Consider the following 27,540-nt stretch of genomic DNA (forward strand, 5'->3'; position numbering starts at 1 on the left):
CTACTCACAGCGGTCTGCTCTAATAATCTTTTTCAAGGTTAAAGGATGATCTGGTGGGAAAGTAAATTGATACAGCCACTATGAGAACAGTATGGAGGTTCCTTAAAAAACTAAAAATAGAACTACCATATGACCCAGCAATCCCACTCCTGGGCATATACCCAGAGAAAACCATATTTCAAAAAGACACTTACACCCCAATGTTCACTGCAGCACTATTTATAATAGCCAGGACATGGAAGCAACCTAAATGTCCATAAATAGAGGAATGGATAAAGAAGATGTGGTACGTATATACAATGGAATATTACTCACACATAAAAAAGGAACGAAATTGGGTCATTTGTAGAGACATGGATGGACCTAGTGAAGTAAGTCATAAAGAGAAAAACAATTATCGTATATTAACACATATATGTGGAATCTAGAAAAATGGTATAGCTGATCCTATTTGCAAAGCAGAAATAGAGACACAGACGTAGAGAACAAACATATGGACACCAAGAGGGGAAAGGGGGTGTGGTGGGGTGAATTTGGAGATTGGAATTGACATATATACACTATTGATACTATATATAAAATAGATAACTAATGAGAACCTACTGTATAGCTCAGGGAACTCTACTCAATGCTCTGTGGTGACCTAAATGGGAAGGAAATCCAAAAAAAGAGGGGATACATGTATACATACATAAAGAAAAAAAATTTTTAAATCCATCACAAAACTGTTCAAGACACACTTTGGGAAAACATTTGCCCTAAATATAGAACAAACATAAAAATACAGTAAAATTGTGCATAATGCAGAAATTTCTATCACTTAAAATTATTCTACAATTAGAATTATTTCTAATTTTCCAAATTTCTATTGTTTGATAGCTCCTTGACCAAAAAGTGGAAAAGAGAAGTGAGAACAGATTATCTTCCTTTTTTCAAAAAACTATTTCTACTGCAAGATGATAAAACCAGACAAAAATATGGTAGAGAGTGACAGTTCTTTGAATTTTTGTGAATTAAAGCACATGAGAGTCTTGGGAGAATTTCTTATATGTGTAGAAGAAAGATGCATTATTGTTTTTTGCATTTGGAAGAGATAAAGAAAATGGGAATAGATCAAAAGGTAACCTAATAAACTGTAATTTGGGGCAGGAAAATGGCAAAATAAAGACGAAGATAAGAAGAATGGTGGAAACTAAAAAGAGGCATGGAAATGTAAAGCAAGTAGGGACAGAAAGCTAGAGTCCTGAGTCTGGTGTGAGGCATTCATGCAGATGGAGGTACCATTTTGGTAGACTAGGAGACAGGAGGCAAAAGTCATCTTCTTATGGCTATAAATAATTATTTTGTCCCCAGTTGGCAAAATGAAATATCAACAAAATAAAAACTATAACAACTGTCCCCATTTCTGTGCCCATATCTCAGCAATTAATCAGTAAAACCCTCTACCATATACAGAGCTTTGTACAGGGTTTTTCACTTTTTAGTTGGAATATGTCACTACTTCCTCCAAATTAAGACGATCCTAGGTAGTTATTTTATTTTACACAAAATTTTTACAATCTTTAGGGATTTCAAATCAGTTAGAAAGTTAGTATGTCATTCTCACCTAACATCAATTCACATGGGAGATCAAGATAAAATAATTTTTTAAAGGAACTTGACTTAATCTGTGTCAGTTTCTGTTATTAGAACATTTCCACAAATAGAAAGTTGAGACTATTTAAATTATTTCTCTTATAACTATCATGCTGTTTTCCTAGTCTCACCTAGAATTGGGAACATGCATTTCATGAGAAAATACTGGCTTTTCTGGTTGTTGTTGTACAACATGTCTGAAATCATAGTACTGCTTGTAAATGGATTTAATGAGCATAAAAATGTTCCCATCAGCTACAACCCAAAATGTCATCATTTCTACTCTGTCTCTTCTTTTATGATTATAGTTACAACAGGAAAACTGAAAAAGGCGACACATTTTCTGCTATTTATGTGACAGTGTAATTGGCAATTACCTTAATGGAGTTAATTTATTGTGTAATGTTTAATGATGTTTAATATACCAAAACAAAAGCTCAGAATAAAATATTTCCTACAATCCATATGCCATCACATACCGTCAAACTAATGGAGCCAACATGACTATAACATCATGATCATCTATCATCACTGTCCTTATGACTCTGATAAATCACACCCACCTGGTATGAAATAACAAACTCTAAAGCTATAATGAAGCTTTAGATATCACTTTGTACATACATCTTCCAAGAAGAGCATATCTTATTTGAAAATTAAAACTATAACGTGACTGAAGCAACAACAAAAATCTTTAAGACACCTTTCACAATTTGTTAAAACAATGCACTGAAAAATTGAAAACCATAACATATTTTCTGAACTGCAGTCATAAACACACAGCATTAACATTTGTCCTCTGGTCTTATCCTCATTATCTCCATTTTCTCCTCTCAATCTAAAATCATATGCCCCTCCTCAGTGCTTCTCTTCATAACCCCTGTAACATCTGGTACATACTCCTATTAGTGGTATACCTTGGGATACTGTTTACAATCCTCTATTGTCCTGTTTGTTTCCCACACTAGACTGTAAAATTCTTCAGGGCAAGGACCTAGTTTAATTTGTAATACTTGTGGAGGTAATATTTGTTGCCTCACAAAGCCTGAATCCCTGTACATAGTTCCTTGATAGCAGAGTCCTGATTATATTCTAGGTGCACCCCTATATACTATGTAGTCCTGGAAAGGGCATTATCTTTCCTGGTCCAGGGTAAACCATGCCTAGTAGCTTAACATTGTAATTCTCTTCTATTTCCAGTGATTGGTTTAGGCATAGTTGTTAGACACAATGTTGCCCAATGAGAAGCGAAGGGAAGACTTTTAAGTGGCTTCTGGAAAAGATTTTTTAAGTCTTTAAAAAAATCAACAAGGAGCTGACTGCTCCTTCTTTGGAGATTTATGAGTCCTCATGTGATGTCTGTAGCTGCAGAAATCATTTAGCAATCATGAAGGTGGTTTGCCAGAGACACTAAGGATAGAAAAAAACTGGCTTCTTGCTTATATCATTTAGCTGCTGAACCACCGTCCCTGGAGTCGTGTGTCTTCTTGGTATGAAATCTAATTTATTAAAAAATTTTTTTTAATTAAGCCTGATGGGTTGGAGTTTTCTGATATTTGTGGCCAATGTCTCCTATGTAACGTCAGTTTTTCCACTTTACTGAGTAAGCCCTCAAATATGTTAAATGAATAATAAACTCTAGTTTTAATGTAGAACGTGAAATCAGACTATTTCTAGAAAATTTAGCAAAAACTTTATCTTTTGCATCAGAGAAGTACTTTATAGGATTTCTGAAATAGCATCTGCAATATGAACTTCCAATAATCAAAGTTCTGGCAGGTATCATGTATTACAAAGATGATGGGTTGAATCCACAAGGCATTTATCTTTTGTCTATTAACAATTCATTTCTAGAGTGTAGAAGGAAAAAAAAGCAGAATATTCAATTTCTATCACTTCAAATTGTAGTGCTGAATGTAAGCTACAAATTAAATGTAAAAAGCAAATCTCACTTAGAATTTCTATCTTGATATGTATATTAAAGGACAAAACATTAAAAGTTGTTGGTAAAGTTTCCTTTCTGACATTCAACTTTAATGAATACTTTCTTGACTCTAAATGGTATAGTTCATTTTTCAAATAAAGAGCCCAGATTCTTGGAGAGCTTCAGATGAAGGGGATAATACACCAAGTTCTTCACAGAGGAAATATTACACACTGCTCATATCAGGCCCTTTTCTTTTTAAATCAAATGTCATCATCTTTCTAGATCACTACTAAGCAAGAAGAAAGAGACTGTATATGTGACAGGAAGCACTGCAATCTTGTTTGCCGCCAGTGACTGAGTAGAAAGTTGAAAATACACAGGTGTAAGAAACAGCTTTGTGATTTCTATGCAAATCTATCCCATATGACTTTATTAATCAAAACATTATTTTTGTCAGGTTACCCATGAGTTCCCTCAGAAGTTTTCAAAAGTAAATTATCAAAGATAACTAGAAGATAAACTCGGGAAGAATGATTTAACTAGAAGTAAACTATACACAACTACAATAGTCCCCTCAAACATTTTTCCTCTGGCTAAAAATATAAACAAGTCAATAGTTAGAACTCGCTTATTTTACATAAAAAGTGAAGGAGTTAAGGAATAGTTACAGCTTAAAGTGTTCATACCTTTTGACCTGAATGACTACAACAGTATATTTGTTTGAAAGTATTAGTGAAGAGGAACTTTCTTCAGTAAGATGCTCATCACTGAATTATAATAAAATACTTTAAGATCAAAATAATTGTCAAGCAAGGGTAAAACAATTATAGAAATTATTGTTAGACTGTAAGTTCAGTGATAAAATGAAATGTCCATCTCCCTCACCTTCTGCTCTCAGCACACTTCCTGGTGCAGAGAAAATTCTCAGGAATCATGATTCATTCACTCACTCATTCATTCTATGTATTCATCCAACAACTAGGTATTAAGCCTTATATTCATCTCAGGAATTATGCCAGCACTGGTGTTACAAGGCAGAACAGATGCAGTTTTGTCTTCAAGGGTTGTAGCTGGTAATGCAGTTAGGGAAGGAAGGAAGAACAAAACATAAATACTGTGATGAAGTGCTAATGTTCTGCACATGACTGGTGGCGTTTATGGGGTAGATAGTTGAAACCATGGAGGTTTTTTTGCCAATGGAAATATACAAAAATTTAATAAGAGTTAAAGAAAAAAAAATGGTGGAATTCACTTAGATTCAAAGAACAACAGGAAGTTGGTGATGCTTCCTGAGAGAACCAGTCATGTAGGTGGGAAGACAGATCTCTGCTGGCCACAGAGGCAGGGAAGGGGAGGGATTTGGAAAGCAGTTGGACAAAGAAGGAGCCTGACAAAAATATGTTGAATGAATGTAGCAAAAGGGTGTGGGAGAAGATGGTGACTGAGAAAAGGCTTCTAGACTTTCCCATTTGTAATTGACATTTCTCCATGCTGGAATATTTCTGGAGATGCTTTTTTTTACCAGGCTCTCCCACTTTTTCTGTTTAAAATTTGTGATAGGCTTATGAGAGATATTGGTGCAAACTTCAAAAATAGTGCATTTTCTGGAATAGCCACAGAATAACACAAGGAAAAATATCAAGCAATTTATTTTGCTTTTCATACACACCACCACTGCTTTCACCTGCTTTTGCTTTGTTTCTTAACATGGTAAGAAGAACATGATAATGCAAAATGACATGGTATTAGCTCATAAAGAAAACTTTATCTCATAGTGATAAAGGGTTGGTAACTATTTAATATTCCTAAATGGAAATCATATTAAACAGTATATGAAGTATTAGCATAAATAAGAATATTTTCACTTTTTTTTAACTTCTGAATGCATCTGGGACACATTCACTTACAGTTTGCTTACTACTCAATTTTGTCATAAATTAAATATATGTGTGTGGATGTTTATATATTTTTCATTGACTTGCAGAGGATGTAAACATGAAACACTGAAATCAAAACAGCTTCCACGGTGGCTTGTGCCTCTCATAATAAAGTGCTGTAATTTATTTTAAAGGCAGAGCATGTAGGATTCAAAGTTTAACAAGGTTGCTGCTTATTGAAGATCAGACTTAGGAAACCAATTTAATTTCTATACCCCGTACTCCAAGTTACTTCTGGCAAAAAGTAATTTTTATCTTAACACTTTTTCAGAACTAAATTAGTTCCAATTACATATTTTACATTCTGTACCTCTATATTTGATTTTAATAAAAATTCTAACAGGTTGCTCAACATTAATCACTGACTATAATAATAACATATGCCATTTACTTCTGTGGACACTTCTTTTCATGAACTTAATATTGCTATTTAATATAATATTATAGACATATTTAGCACAAAGAAGAAATTGATTACCTGAACAAAATAAGACATTAAGTCAGAGAACTGTCCTTTTTAATTGTTTTCTAATTATAATATACCAATTACATAAACCAAACCCTTGGGGCACTAGTAAGATTCATGGATCTTGGAAATGTATCAAAATTTTGGCTGAAGAGCAACTTTCTGATATAACTTGGGCTGTGATATAGGAGAACAGCCTAGAAAAAGATTACTTACTAAAGTCAAGGTAGATTCAAAGGCTTTTATATCATTCTAATTACATTCATATTTATTAATTGTAGTATTATATACTTAAATCCTACAAATAACTTTCATTGTACCTACATTCTATGAATTTAACCAACTATTAAACTCAATGATTTTGCATGCAGAAAAAAAGGGGATGCATTATAGACAGACAGTTTTGTAACAGAGAGAAAACTACTGACTAGAAGTCCCAGAGTCTGACCCACTATGGAGCTGAAGGAACCTGAGCAACTCACTTAATGACTTTTGGACTCAGATTTTTAATCTGTAATATCAATGATTTAATTATATGTTTTAAATTCAAAGATTTTCTGATTCTGAATTCCCATTTCCTATTTATATATTATCACTGAGTTTATATTCCAATGGAAAGAAACAGATGAAAACAAGTACAATTATTGTAGTTGTGGTAGGCAGAATAATGGTTCACCAAAGACGCCTACATCCTCATCTCAGGAATCAATGAATATGTTAGGTTACATGGAAAAGGGAAATTAAGGTTGCAGATGAAATAAAAGTTGCTGACCAACTGACTTTGATATGGGAAATCATTCTAGATTATCCAGGTGGGCCCAATATAATCACAAGAGTCCATGAAATGTGGAAGAAGGAGACAGAAGAGCCAGTGCCAAAATAGTACCATGTAAGAAAACTCAGCAGGTCATTGCTGGCTTTAAAGATGGAGAAAGGGCCATGAGCCAAGGAATGCAGGCTGCCTCGAGAAGTTGAAAAAGTCCGGAGAATTCTTCTCTAGAGTCTCCAGAAAGAAACATACCCCTGCCAACTCCTTGATTTTAGTCCAGTGAAAACCATTTCAGATTTCTGACCTCTAGAACGATAAGATAATATATTTGGGTGATTTTAAATCACTGTTTGTGTTAAAGTGTTACAGCAGCAATGGAAAACTAATATAGTAGTAATACATGCTAAGAATACATCTCTATTCAAAATGAGATGAGTGTACCTGGGGTAAGGTGAGTGAGCTACTATGTACATGGTAGTCCAGACTACTTGGCTGAGTATTTTAAAATACTTCTAATGTTAATTTACGTGCTGGTCACCTGCCCCCATTAATAAGTTTTTTTTTTTTTCCATTGGATATATGGGCAGAGTAACTAGGGCCTATGGGATTTTCAGTAACTGAAAATAATGTTGAGACTCCTTTAATGCCCCCAAAATGATAAATTAAAAAAAAGACCCTTCATAATATAAAGTCAATGAATTTAATTACATGCTTATAAAATGTAACATTATGCTAAATTCAGTCATCTTAATTTAGCATATAGGTAAAATTTATTACATTTGAAAACAATATTCTCTCTTGGCAAAAATTCATATGTATTTCTGATTATGTAGTTAATATGATTATGAAGACATTATAGACAACTGTCAATCAAAATACCTAATTATAGACAAATAATTTCGAAAAGAAATTCTAAATATCCATCCAAACTTTTAACAGCAAGTTCTATTTAATGTACGACGTGGGAGTATTTTAATGTATGTGATGTCATGCTGGAAGGATCTTTGAATGTAAGGGTGTCTTTGGTCCATGAGAGTCTTCAGAGGTCCCTACTCACCACTCCCTATTGCCTTTCTCATAGACAAACATCCAACTTCTTTTACATTGTCAGTCTGTTCCCTGATTACTACTGAGTTTGTGACTCCCTGTCCAGTTACCCACGGACAAGCTTGGAAATAAAAAAGGGAATTTGACTTGCCTTCACTTTGCATTGAGGCATCAGTGAGTGCACATGAACTACTTCTACAGTTGCCCTGATGTTGGCTCTCCAGCACATGTCACGTCAAATTCCATTTATGACTTACTTTCCACTTTTGGAATAATGAAGAAAAGCATACTTAATAGGAAGTTAAGAGTCCTGGGTTCAGTTCTTCATGTTTAATGGAGAATTTGGCCCAAATAATCTCTAAATTCTAAAACATCTATTTCTATGCCTTCTAGAGTCACAATAATACTGTGTCTTGCTTAACAATTGTGGGCTAACAGAAATTCTCACCTTTAGGACTTCCTATAGCCCCAACTTCTCCAGGATAGATCAACACTACTTGGAATTTGGAGGCAGATGGGCTAGCAAGGATTAAACTGAGATATGTACCCAATTAAGTGTCCCAACCAGTGCCCCATTCCCTCTACAAGTCATCAAGTTGTAGTCTGTTTACTTTTGTAAAATTTAATCTTCCTGAAAACTTAGAAATTCTATAGTCCATTTGGGGCAAATGCCTGAAAGAATAAAGCTGTACAAAGAAATGCAAATTGTAAGTCTTCCTTCCAAAATATAGATTGAAAAAATTCCAGTATCGTGAGAGAGAAAGAATATCCTTGTTTCAAGACAGCTGTGATATTACTAAATCAGTATTTGTTTCTAGAAGGACAAACATTTTATAAATTCAAAACACTTAAGTATATCAACTTGTAACAAACCACTGTGAATGTGATAATAAACCATCACCAAAACTCATACTGTTTAAAACAGGCCATTGTCCTGGTTTTGAAATATCAAACTAAGATCATAGAGTTAATAAAAAATTGTTTATTTTCAGTATAAATTTTGCCACGTAGAGACTATCATACACACGATTAGATGTAATTATAAAGATTTTTGAAGGGAATGCTAAAGACTGAAAATTAATGCAGAAGATATTTTGAACAGACAATGATAAAATTCTTCCCTGAAAAAATCTCACTATAAGTGTTGGCATCATTTGCAGGTAATTAGTCAAAAATGTCCTGAAGATACCATTATAACTAAATGCTAATTTAAACTAAATGTGTTTGATAATGCCCGTGCACCTTCTTTAATTCTGCTTGCTTTTCCCAAACTCTTAAAAATCTGAAGCTATGCATGTACATTTAGTTTAATTCTGATCTCCTTCTGAAATCGATATGCTTAATACAACCCATAATAATCTTTCTCCTAGTGTTTACAGTACTTGATAATGGCTCCTTGTACCTCATAAAATCATGAGTGTCTTCTTTACCCTATCCACTTTATTTCCTCCACAATAATAACAGCATCTTTAGGTTTTCCCTGTCTTAGGTTTACATTGGCATATTCAAGTAAAGATGTTTTAAGATAATTTCATTTAAGGTATCCTAAGGAAATCATTTCCTGACAGTTAAAATCCAACCAGGAGCTCATTAGCACTATTGTGAAAGAAAATGACCCTTTTGATAGAAGAAAAATGAGTAATCACCATTCTATTGAAAAGTTGAAATAAATAAATGATAGACATGATTAAAACATTGGTTGGAATTTTCTAGCTTTTGATACACTCATTATCCAAAAAAAAAAAAAAAAAAGCCTCTTGTCTTTCAAATATCCTAAGATTAAAAGCAAGGAATGAACAATATTGACCATGTTTCTTACAGTAAATGAATCGCTGGGAAAGGTGAAGGATTAATCCTGGCAGTTACTAAATTCGAGATTTTGCTGAGGGTAAAAGGTATCTTTACTGTCATCAGAAACCCTGAAAAAAGACTAAATTTATTAAAGTGAAAAACATTAAACATATTCATAGTTGCTGATTCTGTGCAGAGAAACTTATATGCTTCCTTCCATTCTTAGAAGCTAAAAACTGATCAGTAACCAGTTGGTTACTTCAGTCTCCCTGGGTCATCAGTTTATACCCTACCATAAGAATCTGAGCCTGGTGATGCCTCCCAGCTGCCACGCCTAATTCTGATATGCAACAGAATTGCCCCTTATCCCTCAGAGCCCCTAACAACGTTTTCATACCTTGTTTCTCTTAAGATTTTAATGAAAGAAACTCCATTTATTAATAGTTGAAGTTATTTCCCTTAACTTTCCTTTTTTCTTCTTCCCTTTATCAAAAATGGTGTCTTAACTCATAAGTACTATGAACAAATGATTTTCATTTGACAGAAAAATGGAAATTTCCTACAGCTGTTTCACAAATATCCTAAGAGAATCATCTGCCGCCTGTAAGAAGCCTTTATTAGAAATAAGGAACATGACAGGCAAGCAGATTAAATGGCTCTTGCCCTACAGATGCATCTACTTTGAGTCAATAAAATATTCAGATTGTTGAAAACTATAGAACACGTAGCATACAATAGTTTCAAATGAACAAAACTTTGTCAGAGATAATCCTTTCCTTAAAGGAGCTGGAGAGCTTTAGGAAAATAATTAAGAACTTACTCTTTGAAAATTCTTACGCGGCCAGTGTTGACTTCTCGTCTGGTATTTTCACAAGGCTGCAGTGTACTGGAACGTTCACAGGTTTTGGAGCAGATCAAAATTATGGTCTAGTCACAACTCTGTCACTTGATAGCTGGGAGACCTAGGATAAGTAAACTTAACCTCTCCAAGCCTCAGGGTCTTAGTAACAAGGGAATAAACGTCTCTCTTAAAGGTAATCAAGACAGGCTTCACATTCCGCTCAGCTTGACTCAATTTTAGGCAGGGTTCTTCCTCTGACCTCCCTTTTCTTAGAAATTTACTTTAGAAAATTTTTAGTAGTAAGTTCTCACTCTGCCCTTTGAGATGTAGATCTTCTCTCAGCCTCTTGGCAGTTTTAAAACCCAGGAATGTCTTTCTCCACATGGAGCCACCATTTCTGAAGTGTAACCATCAAGAAAGATAGCATCCCTGCCCTTATCTCCCAATCTCTGAGAAAGGGTGGGAGGCGATTAGCAAACAGAGGTGGCTCATCACGTGGGCCAACCTCACCCAGTGAAGGTTCTTCCCACCAGCTTACCACAGCTAAAAATGTTCCTGTCTTGTTTCAGCTGAGCTGAGCTCAGTCTTTGTCCCTTGTTGCAATAGTCTTGAATAGACATTCTTGCCTGTTTAACCTGTCAGAGCTATTTTTCTTTGACAAGTGTTGTTATAAGGATTAAATAAAATAGTATATGAAAGATACCCAACATTATTTTTAAATTACTTTGAATCATTTTTTTCTTTTTAATTAAAAGAAAGGGTCAAACATACGATTATAGAAAACAATTTAAGAACCAATCAGATTTATTGGAGTTGGTATTACCATAGATGCTTGAATTCCACCCGTCTCTCTCATGAAATAAAATGTTACAGAAATAAAAACAAAGTACCTAACATCGCAAATAATGGTTGCTTAGTAAATGTTGCTTTTATCTCTATCTCCCTCTCTTTCAAAGAACACAATTCTTCTCTGAATACAGATCCCTGAAAATCCCAAATGTCTTTTTTCAAAGATCAGGTATATTGGTATGATATAGTAGTTAAACAACTTTAAAAAAATCCATTGTGTTTTTTATGTAAGAACAGATTCAAGGAATCTAACAGCAAGTTCTATTTCCAGCATCTGCTGGGCCAGCGGAATGGTCTGCACATTAGTGCCTATAACAATGATGGAGCTTTTTGACAGCTGCATCCTGGCCAGAGGATACAGTGCTATCCACACCAGATTCCCAGCAGAGAGGGCAAATATTATGCTCCCTAAGCCGAACTACAAAGTTTTCTCTTTAGGAACTGATACAATCATGGAGCAGGAATATCAGTGTCATTACATCAGGAGGCAAGGGGATGGCATGTTCATTAATACTAAATGTAAAATCTCAGAGACCAAGTGAGTCTAAATGTGCTCCAGAGTTAACCCAAAGAAATCCTTCCAAGCTGCTCTCTGAGTTAAAAATAAAACACAAGTCACTATCAGTTTGATTTTCATGAATATGAAAATGGCTTTCTATTCTGTAGTAGGATCACTCCTAAGACTATTTGGAGCCATTTTTACATCCATTTTAATTAGATTCCATTTCTCTAAACTTTGCTACATGGCCCTTAAAGGGGAATGCTAAAAGATATGTGAATTTTTGAATAAAAGTGCTTTTTCAGAGGTGACTTTTCTGTTATAGAATAAGCAATCAATGACATATCAAGATCTATTGGAATACTTGATAAATTTTTAAAATGAAATGTTTTACAACTTTTTTCTATCCACATCATCCTATGACAGGCTCCAGTTCGATTTATTAACTGGCAATATTTATTTCCAAGTGTAATTACCATAGGATCAGAAAAGAGCACTACAAATTATAAGTATTGTTATCTTTAATATTTAATAGAGAATTTGAGTACTTTTAATGATTATGTTCTTATTGCTAGCTTATGTCCTGAATGTCAAAAATAACTTTTATTTCCTTAGCCAAGGAGCATAAAAACAAAGGAATAAAGAAAAATTTAAAGTTTGTTAAAGCTAGTGTGAACAATAAGTTGATTATAAAAAATAAACATAATAGAAAACATAATCTTGAAGAGGTTATGAAGAATGTTTTTCTAAACAATTCTAAACGAATTGAAAATTGACTTCTACTTCCTTTGTGTAAAAATGAAAGAAATATACAGACATTTAAGTTTGTTTAAATCACATGTGGAAAATACCAAAATACATATGAATTTGTTATAATTAATCAGCATGACTTGTAGAAAGTAGAATTTCAGAGAGGCCATGAATAATATAAGATTTCTAGCAATGTCAGAATATTATATTTGATACTTTAGTTTAAATGCACCATGAGCAAATCTGAATAACATATAACAATGAATTACTGTCATAAAATTAGAATATTCTATATTCACAATCAGCTTAGAATTACTGATTCCTTGTACCATCAGCAAATCTGAATAACACATAACAATGAATTACTGTCATAAAATGAGAATATTCTATATTCATAATCAGAACTACTGATTCCTCGTACATTACTGATTCTCAAGCAATATTCTTAAAATGCATGCAATTCAACTTTTGGTCTTTGTCACAATCTAATATCAAATTTTACTTTTCACTTTTTAAAACAGCCATTGATGCAGTAAGTCACAGAAACTTTGAGTGGTAAGGTAATACATAAAGACATACTTTCCTCACTTTAAATTTACCTTAAATGGATCTCTAGCTCAGAAATTATTGTTTTAATGCTGCATTAACCAAAATAAGAGTTTAGTGCTTCATATAAACTCTTTAAAATGTAGATTTCTAAGTACATTCCTGTCTCTTGCTTACATGGGAAAAGGAAAATGTAAACAGACTCCATTAATACTCATTTCATGCTGCTGCAATTAGGATGAAATAATTAATATCAGATGTCTCATTCTCTGTATATTATTATTTAGTGGTTAACATGCTGATATCCTAGAATCACCTGGGTAATTTTAAAACAATCTAATGTTTGGGCCGAGCATGAAGAGACTCTGATTTAATTGGCTCAGGATAGGGCTCAGGGTGTAAATCTTCCCAGGTGATTCTGATGTTTAGCCAGCACTGAGAGCCACGTTGGTATATCTGGAAAGCAAAGGAATAGACTCACAAGATCTGAAATATTCCTCAGCACAGTGGTGCTCTAGTTTCTATACCATCCAGTTCTAAGAATTTTTAGAACATATATTCTCAGATTTCTCATCTCTCCATCTGGAAAACATCAGTTTTCCCTTGGTACAATTAGCACTACTCTTTTATAGGAACGCTGCATTCTTTCGGATTTGCAACACATCCGTAGGCCAGGAAAGGAGATTAAAGAGAGCCTCAAGCCAATGGAGTCAGTTTCCCACTCGTGGAAACCCTGTCCCCATCCCGGCTCATTTCCAAGATGCAAGATCAGATGGAAACTCTGTTTTTCACAGCACTGTCCGCTCAGAATCTACAGGCATCTTTTATCCTTCTCTACCACCTTCACTGGTGTTTGTTTCCTCTCCCACCTTTTTTTAAGAAGCTGTTTTCCTAGGAAGTTCAGAAAGGAGTGTAAGTACCTGTGTTCTTATATTAGCTTCTGTGTTTGAATTTTGACACTGAAAAAAAAAAACCTCCCACAATTCTGTTTGCTTATATAAGCCCAGATGCATCCTTAGTATCTAATTCAATATGGAAAATTACCTAGATACCTTAAGATAGTACATACTGCCAGATGCAGTTCCATTCCTCTGTTGTTTAAAGGACTACTGTGTATCAGCTACTATTTATATCAGCCCACAGGTTACAAGAAATCCAGAATAGCTTCCCTCATTTCATGGATTAGGAAGTTTATGAGAGCTAACCTTTATAGCTTTAAGCTAAGTAAATGTCACACTTTTTAACTATCAGTAAGGAAACTCAAACACACTGAACCAAAGATATAAAAATAGCCTTTTCAAATTTCATTCCAATCTCCCCAAACATTGCAAGGAAAAATACATTAAATAAGAGCCATGGCAAAAGCTATAGAAAATGGTAATCAATAAAACACTTCACAACTGATTGTTCATTCTATGAATTCCATCAACAAATATATGTTGAGAGCGCTGCGGATCTTTATCAAAGTGATTTTATCAAGCACAATAGTATGCTCCGGACTCAGTTCACAGGATAGGCGCTCTACGGAAAACAAAACAACATGGGGCTTCAGTTCTCTAGGCTTAGGAAATAAATTTGATGCAAGTGCTGAACAGAACCACGGGAAAATAATTAGAATCTTCTCACTGGGAAGAAAACTCATACAACTTGTATATTTATTCCAGTAACTGGAGCCAGGTTTAGGGTGGCTTAAGGAGAATCTAATGCCATCTATAAGACTCCAGTTGCAAATCATATTTACCTCTTTTATCTTTGAATGTGGCACTGTGGTCCTTGTCAGCTGAGAGTACTCAGTTGTCCCCAACTACATCATCGTAGTGATCTGGATAAAGCTGAGGATAAAATGGATCCTGAAGGAATACAGTTGAAAGACTGAATATAAACCTAACTAAAAGCCTCATTCTCATGAGTACATTTATAGGACACACCTGACTCTCACTAATCACTCTTATCAGCTGGCTACATCCCTGGGAGGATAAAGGGCTTTCTCCCACATTGTTGTCAGTGTAGCTTCAAATTAAAAAAAAAAAAAAAAAGTCAAATAAAATAGTGACATACTACATAACCTTAGTCTAAGCAGTAAAAAATACAACTAAACTTTCACGTATTAATTTAAGTGCATAGCCTTCATTTTATTCCATTGTATTCAGCTCACTTTTTAGGTACAAGATTTTAATTGCTTACCTTATTTCAATTTTCTTTTTGCTTCCCTTCCTTCTCTTTGCCTAGCACTTTCTGCATATGTGATAACACTTTACATTACTAGCTCAAATTTTCTTACTTATTTCTTCTTCTCTGCCAAGATTCCATTTCTCACACACCAATATGCAGCAATCTGTCTTCTACTGGGTACTGCTTGTTTTAAGTTCCCAGGAATAAATTTCATATCCAGTGAGGAAACTTCCATCTCTGTTCATGAATTTGCATGAGTTTATTTGTCCTACTAAGAGGTCAATTTTATAACGTATTAAGTGAAGGGACTGGATTTAACCATATTGAGTTTCTTCTACCCTAATATCCTATGGGATTTTTTGCCAGTGAGAGTAGATGGTAAATAATTGCCTTTCCACAATATTGTTAATTTGAGAGGTGATATACATTTAACTTCATATTTGTTTAATTAACAGTTGGCTATTTTTTCCAAAGGCATTTTTAAGTTTTATACTTTTGAATTTTTACCTGTGTTGTACCCATTTTACCAGTTTTTTTATAAATTTATTTTATTTGTTATGAAAGGATTCAAATAAATAGTGGAAGTCTACAGCACAAGATTTACAAAAGCTCCCCTCTTGAAACAGGATAAATTATTTCAGGCTGGGGCCAGGAGATGGTGCAGCAACAGGAACTGAGTAAGGACTGCCGGGAGGTTAGTCATTTTGACTACTTGGCCGAAGCAGCCTTCTCAGTGTTGAGCTTCCTAGATTGGGCACTCGTAAAAGCAGCCTTGGAAAGGTTTTTGCTAGAACTGCCAAGCCCACAGTTAAGAATTTTAAATAGTAGATGATCCTGAGGCTTCAAAATTTTCTGGATTGAGATGAAATGATGAAAGGAAAATTTCTCTGTTGGATATCTGCAGAATGGACTAGCAGCTGAGGCAAGAGTATGAGTGACAAGCAGGAGGCAATGTAATGTCAGGATGTAAGGGATAAAAGCCTCTCTGAGGAGAGTGGGAGTGGGAATGGCATTACCACACACACACACACACACACACACACACACACACAAGACGTGGCAAAAAATTCAAATTACTTGGATAAAAGGAACAAGGGAGGGCTTCCCTGGTGGCGCAGTGGTTGAGAACCTGCCTGCTAATGCAGGGGACACGGGTTCGAGCCCTGGTCTGGGAAGATCCCACATGCCGCGGAGCAACTTGCCCCGTGAGCCACAACTACTGAGCCTGCGCCTCTGGAGCCTGTGCTTCTCAACAAGAGAGGCCACGACAGTGAGAGGCCCGCGTACCGCGATGAAGAGTGGCCCCCGCTTGCCACAACTAGAGAAAGCCCTTGCACAGAAACAAAGACCCAACACAGCCAAAAATAAAAATAAATTAATTAAAAGAAGGCTCAACATTTAAAAAAAATAAAATAAAAGGAACAAGGGAGAAGCAGAAGTTAAATCCGGCTGAAAATGGGAGCTTTGATGATCAGAAGGTCTATTGGGAAGTCGTATAGAGGAGCTCTTTTTAATATTAATTCTCTGTAATACTGATAATAAATCCACTCAGAAAAAAAAATCTATTAAAAAAACCCCAGAACATCAGTAGTGTACTTCAAATATCAAGCAAGATGCAGTCATTACTTGATACAACTATGAAGTTTTGGAAAAAATAGGTAAAATAAATCCAAATATTCCATTTTTGTCCTAAAGAGCAGTTTGAATTGTTAGAAAGTAATAGTTTCAGATGATAATTTTGGACTATTAGCGATATTTATTTACTTATACTTAAGCCATAAATCACTGTGATCAAAGAACTTTTAGTTCTTGGTCCTTTTGGAAGGTACCTCACTGAAACATGTACTCAGGTATATCATAGACTGTTTAAAGCAAAATAAGAGTTAATGCTTTGTCAAATTTTGCTAATATCACTGACAAATAATATTTTTAATCACAAACACAGACATTCCTCTTTCAAACAAATGATTTAATCTCTTATTTGACCATTTTTAGGAGTTATAAAAGCTCAGTGGTATTAGACTTTAGTTTGACAAATTATATTCTAAATGAATTTACTCATGTGCTGTTATTACATATTACTATAAATAATTAAAATTAAGCTATACTTGTCAAAACAGTTTAATAAACTGTGTTCTCTGTTGTAGTCACCTTGAATATCTATCATGTTCATTTTCTGGCTTACTAATTCACAAAATCTAATAAATCAATAATGAGAGTTCTACATGTGAACTGACAAGGTTCTAAGAAAATCATTAGGCTTACTTGATAATAGTAACTATAAAAATTGATGTAAAATAATTACCTTATAAATGAGATGAATAAAATATCATTAGCATCAACCTAGGCAAAGAAATATCAACCCACCAGATTAAAAAGGAACATGGTTATTTGGTAAGAAGTACTATAAATTGATAACAGTGCCTGCATTTGTGTGAGGTTTTACTGTCAGCAAAGTATTTTCACATTCATTAAATCATTAGGGCCTTATAACAACATTTTGGAAGGTGGTATCCTTTAGAGGAGAAACACAGAGAAAAAAATGTTAGGAAATTGGGTGCTATTGGGGTATGGCTAGTGTATCAATGTTAATGTTACTCTAGGAGAAATAAAATGTGCGAAACCAGGCAGTTTGGGGAGTGAGTACCTCATGAAGGTTTAGACAAAATAAGGCAGGGGAAATGCACATCACTTATATTTTTGTGTCCAGAAGAGAGACATGAGCTGAAAAATAGTGGGAGTTTGAGCAAATAAAGCAGAAGCTATGACTGAACTTTGTGTGTAACTCATTCTGTGTCAGCAGAGCTTTCATCCCATACAAATAACATAATGGAATTTAAAACAAGACATAGAGTAAATAGTAATTAGCTATGCTGCCATACATAATCTACTTAGTTCCAACCTAGAGGAAGAGTTTGGGAGGTGTTTCTGACCTATGCAAAGAATAAGGTGGAATGATTTGGTGATTTTGCCTATTCAATTGTGCTGAAGGTTACAGACTTCTTGAATCCTAAAACTGCCTATTGGCGTTGCCTCATCCATTTTACCTTTCAGCACTGCTGCCGAAGAAGAGCGGAAGCTTATGATCCTGATGCTGTAGACATTCACTTGGGGTTTGTGAAATTGCAGCATCCTTCTGCTGGTCTTAATCTTCTCGCCCCTTACTTTGTAAAGGAGGATTGGGTGAGCCCAGAATACACACAGGGACGAAATTAATGACTCAAGAACTCTATTAGGTAGAAAAGAGTGGCACCATTATCGTCATTTGAAAGCAAGCCTCAGACCTGGTTAAGCAACTTGACCAAGAACACATGGGAGATGGGAAAACTGAAACTCAAATCTAGGCCTTCTGGTTTCAAACTTACACTTTTATCCTAATATACTGCCCTATAATTGATATTATAAACACATGTTATAATTTACATTATCAATGACAAATTTCTGTAGTAGAGTTTCATATATTTTGATTATTTGGGATAAATAAGTATCAAATAAGGTTTATCCTTATGGGGATAATTATTTATATAATAACTTAATTTACTGAAAAAGTCTTTATTCAAAAATTTAACTAAAGAACATTTAGTATGCAATTCTCAAATGCTTAACTAAAAAATGTAGGTTGGTGAGTAATCTCAGACAGAATTCAAATATGGTAGCTAATGGCTGTGATAAAATTCATCCCTCATCTTCGTAAATGCTGTCAATTCCCTCCAATAAAGTTTTAAGCAAGGCTGTTGTTGTTAGTTTCACTTCTTGTCTCTCCACCTTTGTTTAAACTAAGATGGCATCACAATTTATGGTTAGATTAAACAAACATCAAATAATATGAAAAGGAAAGAAAATGAGGTCTGTAATATATTCAAATTATACACATGCCAAAAAATTACTCCTTTGGAAACCATGGTTGGCATGATCGGTCCTCACCTATATGTGGATCTCCTTCCCTTTCTTGAGCACATGGGGACAACAGGAAGGGCCACATCACTAGTGTTGGCCAATGACACGAACAAGGACTGAGGAAAACGCACAGCTAAGATTCTCCAGTCTCCCTTCTTCTGTTGTGGTGGTTTTGGAAGAGGATGCATGACCGGGTGGTGGAGCCACACATTCAACACAGCCTGGATCGATGAATGACTGCCTGAGGTACACCTGCCCTAGAGAATCTCCTGGACTCAGGGTGAACTTTGAATGAATGAGAAATAACTCGGATGCCTCTGAGATACTAGAGTTGTTTGCTACCACAGCATGAACTAGTCTTATGAACTAGTCTATCTTGACTTATGTTCTTATATCTTCCAACAACTTTCAAGCAAGTTTCAGTGAAATGACTGTAAGCTCTACAGATGACCTGTGCAAAATGAAGGGGCCGTGCTTTGGGCAGTTCTGAAAGGTGGTGGAGAACGTGGGCTGTGGAGGCTGACTGCCTGCCTTAAAATCCTGGCTTGACCACTTCCTGGCTCTATGACCTTGAACAGCAGTGAGATAGTTTCCTCATTTGTAAGATATGGATAATAATAGGGTCTAAGACATTGTGTTGTTAGGAGGGAAAAATGTTATGAGGGAAAAATAACACATACAAAACACATAGAAGAAGGACACAATGCAAGCCCTTGATAAGTGTTAGATATAATATATTGTCAACATCAACTCTAACCTACCCAAGGGCACACATTGTTTTATTTAGCTGGTCCAAATTCCCTTTGGTGGTGAGGAGAATTGACAACTACATTATCAAATAGCGGAAAAATCATATCTATAGTCTAATAACAAAAGGTTGGAAATGCTTTTATTAGAGCTCTAATGCACTGGTTCTTTGGTGGTTCCACAGAGTGGATCTACTGCTATTTTTAGCTGTAGGGGTCAACCTTAGACACATGAAACTCACAAATGAAATACCAGTAACACAAATGACAGTTAGTTTCAAATGGCATTAATACTGTGGAATCAGAACTTCTCAGGGCAAAAAATCCAAAATAATAGACAGCCTTTGAACTTAAGAGAAAAGGTTTTACCGGAAAGGTAAAGCCTCTGGTATAATACATGACAAAATGAGGCTTGCATTATTCAATAGCTCATTCATTTTTGACGGTAGTGAAATTGCCTGAAATCCCTCTCACATTCTGCAAAGATCAAACATATTGAGAATGTCAAAATAACATTAGGTAACCCCTTCTGAGTGTCAAAATAACTCCTCAGAACAAAGGGGAAAAAATTGCAAAGTTCAGAGCTATGAAGAACACAATTAAATGGTGATGCTGTGGGGAAAAAAAGTATGGGAAGTCCTGCTGGCACTAAAATGCCAGCCACTTACTAAGGGGTCAGTTTTGGCAAAACACTGAAACTGAGGTCCTGGATTTCTTCACTTGTAAATAAGGATAATAATATCTATTTTATACATTCATGTGAGACTTAGAAAAAAATAATGTATGTAAAATTTCAGAAAGCAGTTAACATATTAGTTTACCTATCGTTGATCAGTCTAGAAGTCATAAATCATAAGCAATATTTCCTACGTATTTTCACTTGACCTTCACATAATTCTATATCCATTGTTGATTTAACTACATTTTACAGAGAGGGTTATTTGCAGACCTTCTTCAGGTTTTTCGAAAAAGACCAGATGGATAAATCCAAGTGCTTTCAATGAAATGACACCCTACATAACTGATGTTCCACTAAAATACGGCTAATGCAGTTTTATGTTCAACACTGCTGCCTGCCCTAATGGTAGTCTCACATCTGTCATTATTTCAGAATCAGGCAATTTACACAACTCTAAAATTCAAAAATGTTTAGTCTAAAAATCTGAATACAGTGTCACAGTTCCTAGAAAATATCATGTGATTTTGCTATCTAGTAATTTTCAGATTCTGTGCACTTAAATATGTGATACAGAATTTTATTGTTCATAAATCATTTCCTCACTTAGAAATCATCAGTATGTACCAATGCACAACAATGAAATATTTTGCTACAAATTTGAGTGTACATTACAGCAAAATGTGCTACCAACAGAGAAACTGCAGAAAAAAACTGAATCAGGACAATCACAAAAACATTGCATTATTGCATATATCCCACGGGAAAAAATTCAGTCAAGGCAGTGATTCATGACTTGATTACACCATTCCCAATGCAATTACATGTGGAACTACTCAGCCTTTTCTTCACAGAACATCCAAAAAGAGCTATAATTAGAACCTGTAGATAAAAGGCCTTGCATAGTTTCAGAGACTATGTAGCTGCTGTTCTTGGTCATGTTAAAAGGAACTACTGATCTGCCCAAAGAAAGCCATATAGTACAGTGCCTTATTCCTTTATTCATTAAATAGTTAGATGTGGGCATAATTCAAAGAAGAATTTTTAGGTTAATTAAATCACTTCAGTTAATAGCAGACATTTTTTTCATAGACTACTATTAAACTAATGAGAAGAGGTATGAATATATTATCAAATTGAAGAGTGGGGAATGTCTCTTCTCGCATGCCCTGTATTTTTGAGCAGATATTTTATATTTAGCTTAAGCATGGCCTAAAAAATATATCAGTTTTATTTCCCTTTATGACTCCTAAAACCACTGAGAGATGGAAGAGAACTTTGGTCAATTTTATTTTCTTTTTGCCTTTCATCAGTGGAGATACAATAACCTCCCATCACAAAAATGGGAAGCAACCTAAGTGTTCATCAACAGATGAATGGATAAAGAAGATGTGGCACGTATATAAAATGGAATATTACTCAGCCATAAAAAGAAATGAAACTGAGTTATTTGTAGTGAGGTGGATGGACCTAGAGTCTGTCATACAGAGTGAAGTAAGTCAGAAAGAGAAAAACAAATACTGTATGCTAACACATATATATGGAAACTAAAAAAAAATGGTCATGAAGAACCTAGGGGCAAGACGGGAATAAAGACACAGACCTACTAGAGAAAGGACTTGAGGATATGGGGAGGGGGAAGGGTAAGCTGGGACAAAGTGAGACCTACCAAACATATATACACTGACCAAACGTAAAATAGATAGCTAGTGGGAAGCAGCCACATAGTACAGGGAGATCAGCTCGGTGCTTTGTGACCACCTAGAGGGGTGGGATAGGGAGGGTGGGAGGGAGGGAGACGCAAGAGGGAAGAGATATGGGAACATATGTCTATGTATAACTGATTCACTTTGTTATAAAGCAGAAACTAACACACCATTGTAAAGCAATTATACTTCAATAAAGATATTTAAAAAATAATAAAAATTAAAAACAATAAAAAAATAAAATAACAAGAGAAAATTTTTCTTATTTCAATTTAATTAATGGATACAGTTTTTTGAACTATATTCTACCTTTCACTAGGAATAGATGTTTTCATAGCAGTACTACCATTTTACATTTTGTAGAAACATCACCTTCAAAGGAGTATTGAGGCCAGCTTTTTGGTACACTACTCTATGTGTGAATAAAAGAGTTAAAGCCATGTTGTGAAAAAAGAACCTGCCCTTAAAGATTTGAAAAAAGCATTTCTGCTTTGGTATCTTCATGAAGAGAAAATATAGACCATGTTTTATGATGATTTAATGTATGATGTGCAGAGCTTGCATTTCAGAATTTAATTTTTGAAAGCAATGTTGGCTGATTACAAAAACCGCACTGCCACTTATGACACTTTAATTACAAGTTTCCAGGCAAATATTATGACACTCTATGTTAATTGCTTTCCATGTTTTACAAGTTTATATATATTTAGAGACATGACTACCAATGAATGTTGCAGAATTATTGGGCAAAAAACCCTATTGGCCCAATATATTCTATACATTAGTAAAAAAAAAAAAAAGGAACATATGGAGCAAATAAACTAAAAGGAATGTCCCAACACTGCTGTAATCTAACATTTAATGTTGATTATGTAATAAATAAACTGTAATAAGAGAAGAAGGTCAATAACTATAACTTCTTTATGTTGAGATTTAACTCAGCTTTATAGGCCAACAGTTACTTATAAATGTGTTAAATAAAAACAGGTGTTGTGGTTTTGGCATATGTCACTAATCAAACATAAAAAGATGGTCTCTCATGGGGTAGCTCCATCTATAATTTGAGGAAGAGAAGTGGATTTGAACCTCAGAGGTTGTGTGTAGGCATCTGGCTCAAACATCCTTAATCAACCAGCTTAAATCATCCAACTTATTCAACTTGCTTTATTGCAAATGAGTTATCTGCTCAGTGGATGATATGTGGCTGTTAGTAAGCTCTACTTTGAGGTCCAGGTTGGTTCCCAGACATCAACAAGGGTCAAAGTCTCACACTATAATGTAATTATTAGGTCACAGCAATTGGCTGTGAAAGAAAGATGGGCTGAAGGGAAAAAAACTTCATGTCTTCAAAGACTTTATAATATCAAAAGGCCTCACACTGGATGGATATTTGAAAGGATGTAAATATTTAAATCTAGAAAGGTGATAAAATCCTGGGTTTATTTATATCAAGACTAAATGAACATATTACAATGTTAAGAATATATGTGTTATTTTGGTATTCAATGTCAATTATTTATTTACCTGGCTCACATCTATTAAACATACTGATCATATAGTTAATAAACTTTAGATTCTGGCCTTTGATTATTGGTCTTGCCTTTTGTAACTTTCTGAAAAGTTGGATTTATTCTGCTTGCATTATCTTCATGTCTAACACACACAGAACAAAAATCATGTTGAGTACATTTTCAACGTGACGTCACTATTTTTACTCATTTGATTGTTCCTTTAAAAAATAAACCTATTTTCTTTAGGGAATTATGCCTAAAATATATTAGCATTTTAAATAGGAAGCTGTTCAAAAACAGTACTCCAAATTATGATGCTATAACATGAAAAAGGCAACAAAGAAATATGACTGAAGACTACTTTCCTGTAGTGGCAAAAGTTCAAGTTTTACGATCAAAAGCCAAATATTCAAAAGTATTACAGTATTCTTTTTTAAGTTGCATAATAATCAAATCTCCACCAAAGATGACTCCTTCTACTCCTGCCACTTAATGACCACATTTTGCTCAGGCATTTACCTGTTATCATGAATCTAAGGGAGTAAACTCATTTCTAACTCCAGGGCAAATCATAGGATCAGTCCAAATCATGGTAGTTAGGAAGTGAACTTTTGTCCATGGGTAAGTGTGACTTTAGTTGGCAAATTAGACTAAAGAGAAGCACATTTATTGGATGTTAGGAGGAAAGGATTTCCTCTCTTCCTTCTATAGAATAACAAAAACCCTGGCATATTTCAGCTCTGAGGGAGAATCAGCTTAAGGCGAATGCTAAAAATATCCTGTTCCATAAACATCTTTATTTTCCTCTAGGATTCTCCTGTAAACGGGGGAATCCCTCAGGAAGGCAGAGAGCTTGCTGATGCAGGAGCAAAGTCATCCTACAGCTTCAATGAGCTGGTTTATGCATTGACCTGGAGGCATGCTGAGAGTGGGGAGGACCTAAAGGGGTTGGCCTGCAACAGGTCATCCCTGAGGTACCAAAATGGAGGCAAATCATATGAAAATATTTACAGTTCTATTGAGAATCTGGATTATGATATTTAATTTGAAAAATTCTGACATATACTCACTGTGATCTCCAAACTCTGTCAGAGCTGCTATCCATTTTGACGTAAACTAACGTGGAATTAAATGAACCACTGCTTCATTTTAATTCTGAGGAACATTTGGTTTTGCCATTATTTACCATTGTTTATTGACATATGATATTTCCACAGACCAAAATCTTTCATTACATATATAGGTGAACATATAGTCATAATTGTATAGTATAGAAAATAAATGTTCTGGTATTATCCTCAGCATTTAATAATGCAAAACTAGTGACAAACATCTTTAGAAAAAAATAATAAAATAGTCTTTCAGTATTAAAATTTCTTATTAAAAAGCATTAGGTCAGAGTATGGCATGTTCTTAATGCATAGATGAGTTAGGCATGAATAAAATGAATCTAATCCCATCTCTTATGGTAAATCAAAATGTTTGAAATCTACAGGTCACAGTTTGACACAGGTCAACTGGAAAAACAATATATTCAGCTATTCCGTTATTCTGTGGTTTCATGATGTAACTTTTAAACAATGTATAGCCAGGACATAAACAACATACTGCATACTTACCCGGTGATTTTTTATGCCACTCTGCTGAATGCAGGATAAATATATTTGGGCTTTTTATTGCTTGAGTAGAAAGTGCTCATTACGTATTATTTTATGTTTATAATATAAGAGTTAAAAAAAACAAAAAAGTTTTTTTAAATGGCATACATCACACTGTTGTAGTGGTTGATTTCCTCAAGATCGTCTTCTGTGGTTTTGGTGCAGTGGGAGGAGGCACAGGTGCAGGTCTGAGTGGGGGGAAGCTGTTACTGTGGCTTATTCCCAGCCCCCCATTTTCTAGTGGAAAAGGAGGGAGGTTAGGGGGAGGAGGCTGGGCAGGGCCATGGGGAGGAAGCTTTCCTGGTGGGTGGACAGGTTCGCTGTGTGAGTGGACCTCCCTATTTTTTATGTGATGCCGGGTGTCACAGTCAGGACAATAGCCATGGTACTGGACTTTTTCATTAAACCGAACTCGCTCCCGAGGCCCTGCTTGGGGGCACCTGTCTTTTTCAGGTCTGTGCATCAGAGGCTGCACTGGAGCCTTGTCCAAGTTACTGCTGGGTTTGCAGCAAACGTCTCCGTTTGGAATTTTGTTGGGTGCCCCTGGGAAGCCTCTGTTTCGCAGAAGGGTGCCATTGGTCTTTACCGGATTGACAGTGGACACCACTCTTTGCGGGTCTTCACACTTCACAGGTGTCAACCGTGGAGGGGGAGGGGGAGGGTTTGGCTTTCTCAGGACGGTGAGGATAGCAGATGGGTGGGCTGGGGGTTTAATGAGGGGGGCGTTGGCCTGCACTTTGATCTTCTCTATGCTGGAGGCTGTTGTCCCACTTGAGCTACTATTCAGGGTGTCCGTTTTGGAGCTGTCGGTCATCTCATCCTCCAGCTGTAGGTCAGAAGTCAGGGTATCAATCTGGTCAACCACCTGGTGGAAAGAACAAGGTAATTGTGTTGAAGAACGACCCGAAGCAAAATATACTACAAACAATATCTTCCTGTCTCGCTATAATCTGTTATGGGAACCTTGACTAATACTGAGTGGTGTATTCCATTGTTCTTAATGTTTTCATTCAATAAATTTAGGCAAGGCAGGGTGACTCTGGGTGGCTCCCATGGTAAGTAATAGTGGCTCAGACTAGGATCAAAGAAAGGAAGATGGAGAGAAATGAATGGATTTAGGAGCTAAAACTGAAGACCTAGCTCTCATGGTACTAGTGTGAACCAATCACATAAGACACTCATGTGGAGGAAGTAACATCTCTGAGTCCTCTCTAACTTCTGGTTGAATCTGGCACCTCTTATGACAGGGTTGCTTAGTGCCTCTGCCCTGTTAAGTCATTGTCTGGGGCAACTTGTGGGAAGCATGACCTCAGGGCAAATGCTCAATTTCAGAACCCAAAAGTTGACCCTCTATCATTTACACTCCCTGCAGTCAGAGATCTTAGAGGCTATTCTCATGGCTACCATACATGTACTAGTATGCCTACAGGAGGAAAGAAAAGTTATGGATTACTTTAAAAGTAATTTATTTTTCAATGGAATGAGTCCCCTCATCTCACGTTTCCATATGTAGACTTTTCCCTCCTCTCTTATTCAGGCCTAAGTTTGTTCAACTGTGAAGTTGGCTCTTTGACACATGGTGGCACAATTGGGCTCAAAATGAAAATATCATTACCAACAAGAAGTTAGAGAGGACTCAGAGATTTTACTTCTTCTACATGAGTGTCTTATGTAATTGGTTCACACTAGTACCATGAGAGCTAGGTCATCAGTTTTAGCTCCTAAATCCATTCATTTCTCTCCATCTTCCTTTTTTGATTCTAGCCTGAAGCACTATTACTTACCATGGGAGCCACCCAGTCACCCTGCCTCGCTTCTCACTTCTGTAATCTCAGTGGTCTTTCTAAAAACAGAATTGTGCTCTTGTCATTCCTTGCTTAAAACCTTTCAATGCCTGCTCATTTCTCCTGTGATATGTATCAATTCTTAACATGGTCTCTAAGGTCCTGTACAGTCTCACTCAGTGTTGTTCTGATAAGTGTTTAATAATGGGTTCTTAGAGGTGTGAGTGAGTCTTGATTTGAAGAGTTTGCCAGTTTCCATGGTGTAAACTCCTGCCATGGTTGACTTCAAGTGAGTAAAGGCAACATCACTAAATGTGAAATTGGGAAGAAACC

General features: G+C 35.5%; 1 protein-coding gene across 1 annotated transcript in view; it reads right to left on the reverse strand.

Moving 5' to 3' along the window:
- Nucleotides 1-22,114: 22,114 nt before the first annotated feature.
- PRR16 (proline rich 16) overlaps nt 22,115-27,540 on the reverse strand; it is a 177,338-nt gene continuing 171,912 nt past the window's right edge. The window contains 1 exon segment of the mRNA XM_082836766.1: nt 22,115-26,288. Within this exon segment, the coding sequence (XP_082692892.1) occupies nt 25,533-26,288 (756 nt within the window). The 3' untranslated portion in view covers nt 22,115-25,532.

Source organism: Leucopleurus acutus (assembly GCF_964270905.1).
Source record: "Leucopleurus acutus genome assembly, chromosome: 3".
NCBI lineage: Eukaryota > Metazoa > Chordata > Mammalia > Artiodactyla > Delphinidae > Leucopleurus > Leucopleurus acutus.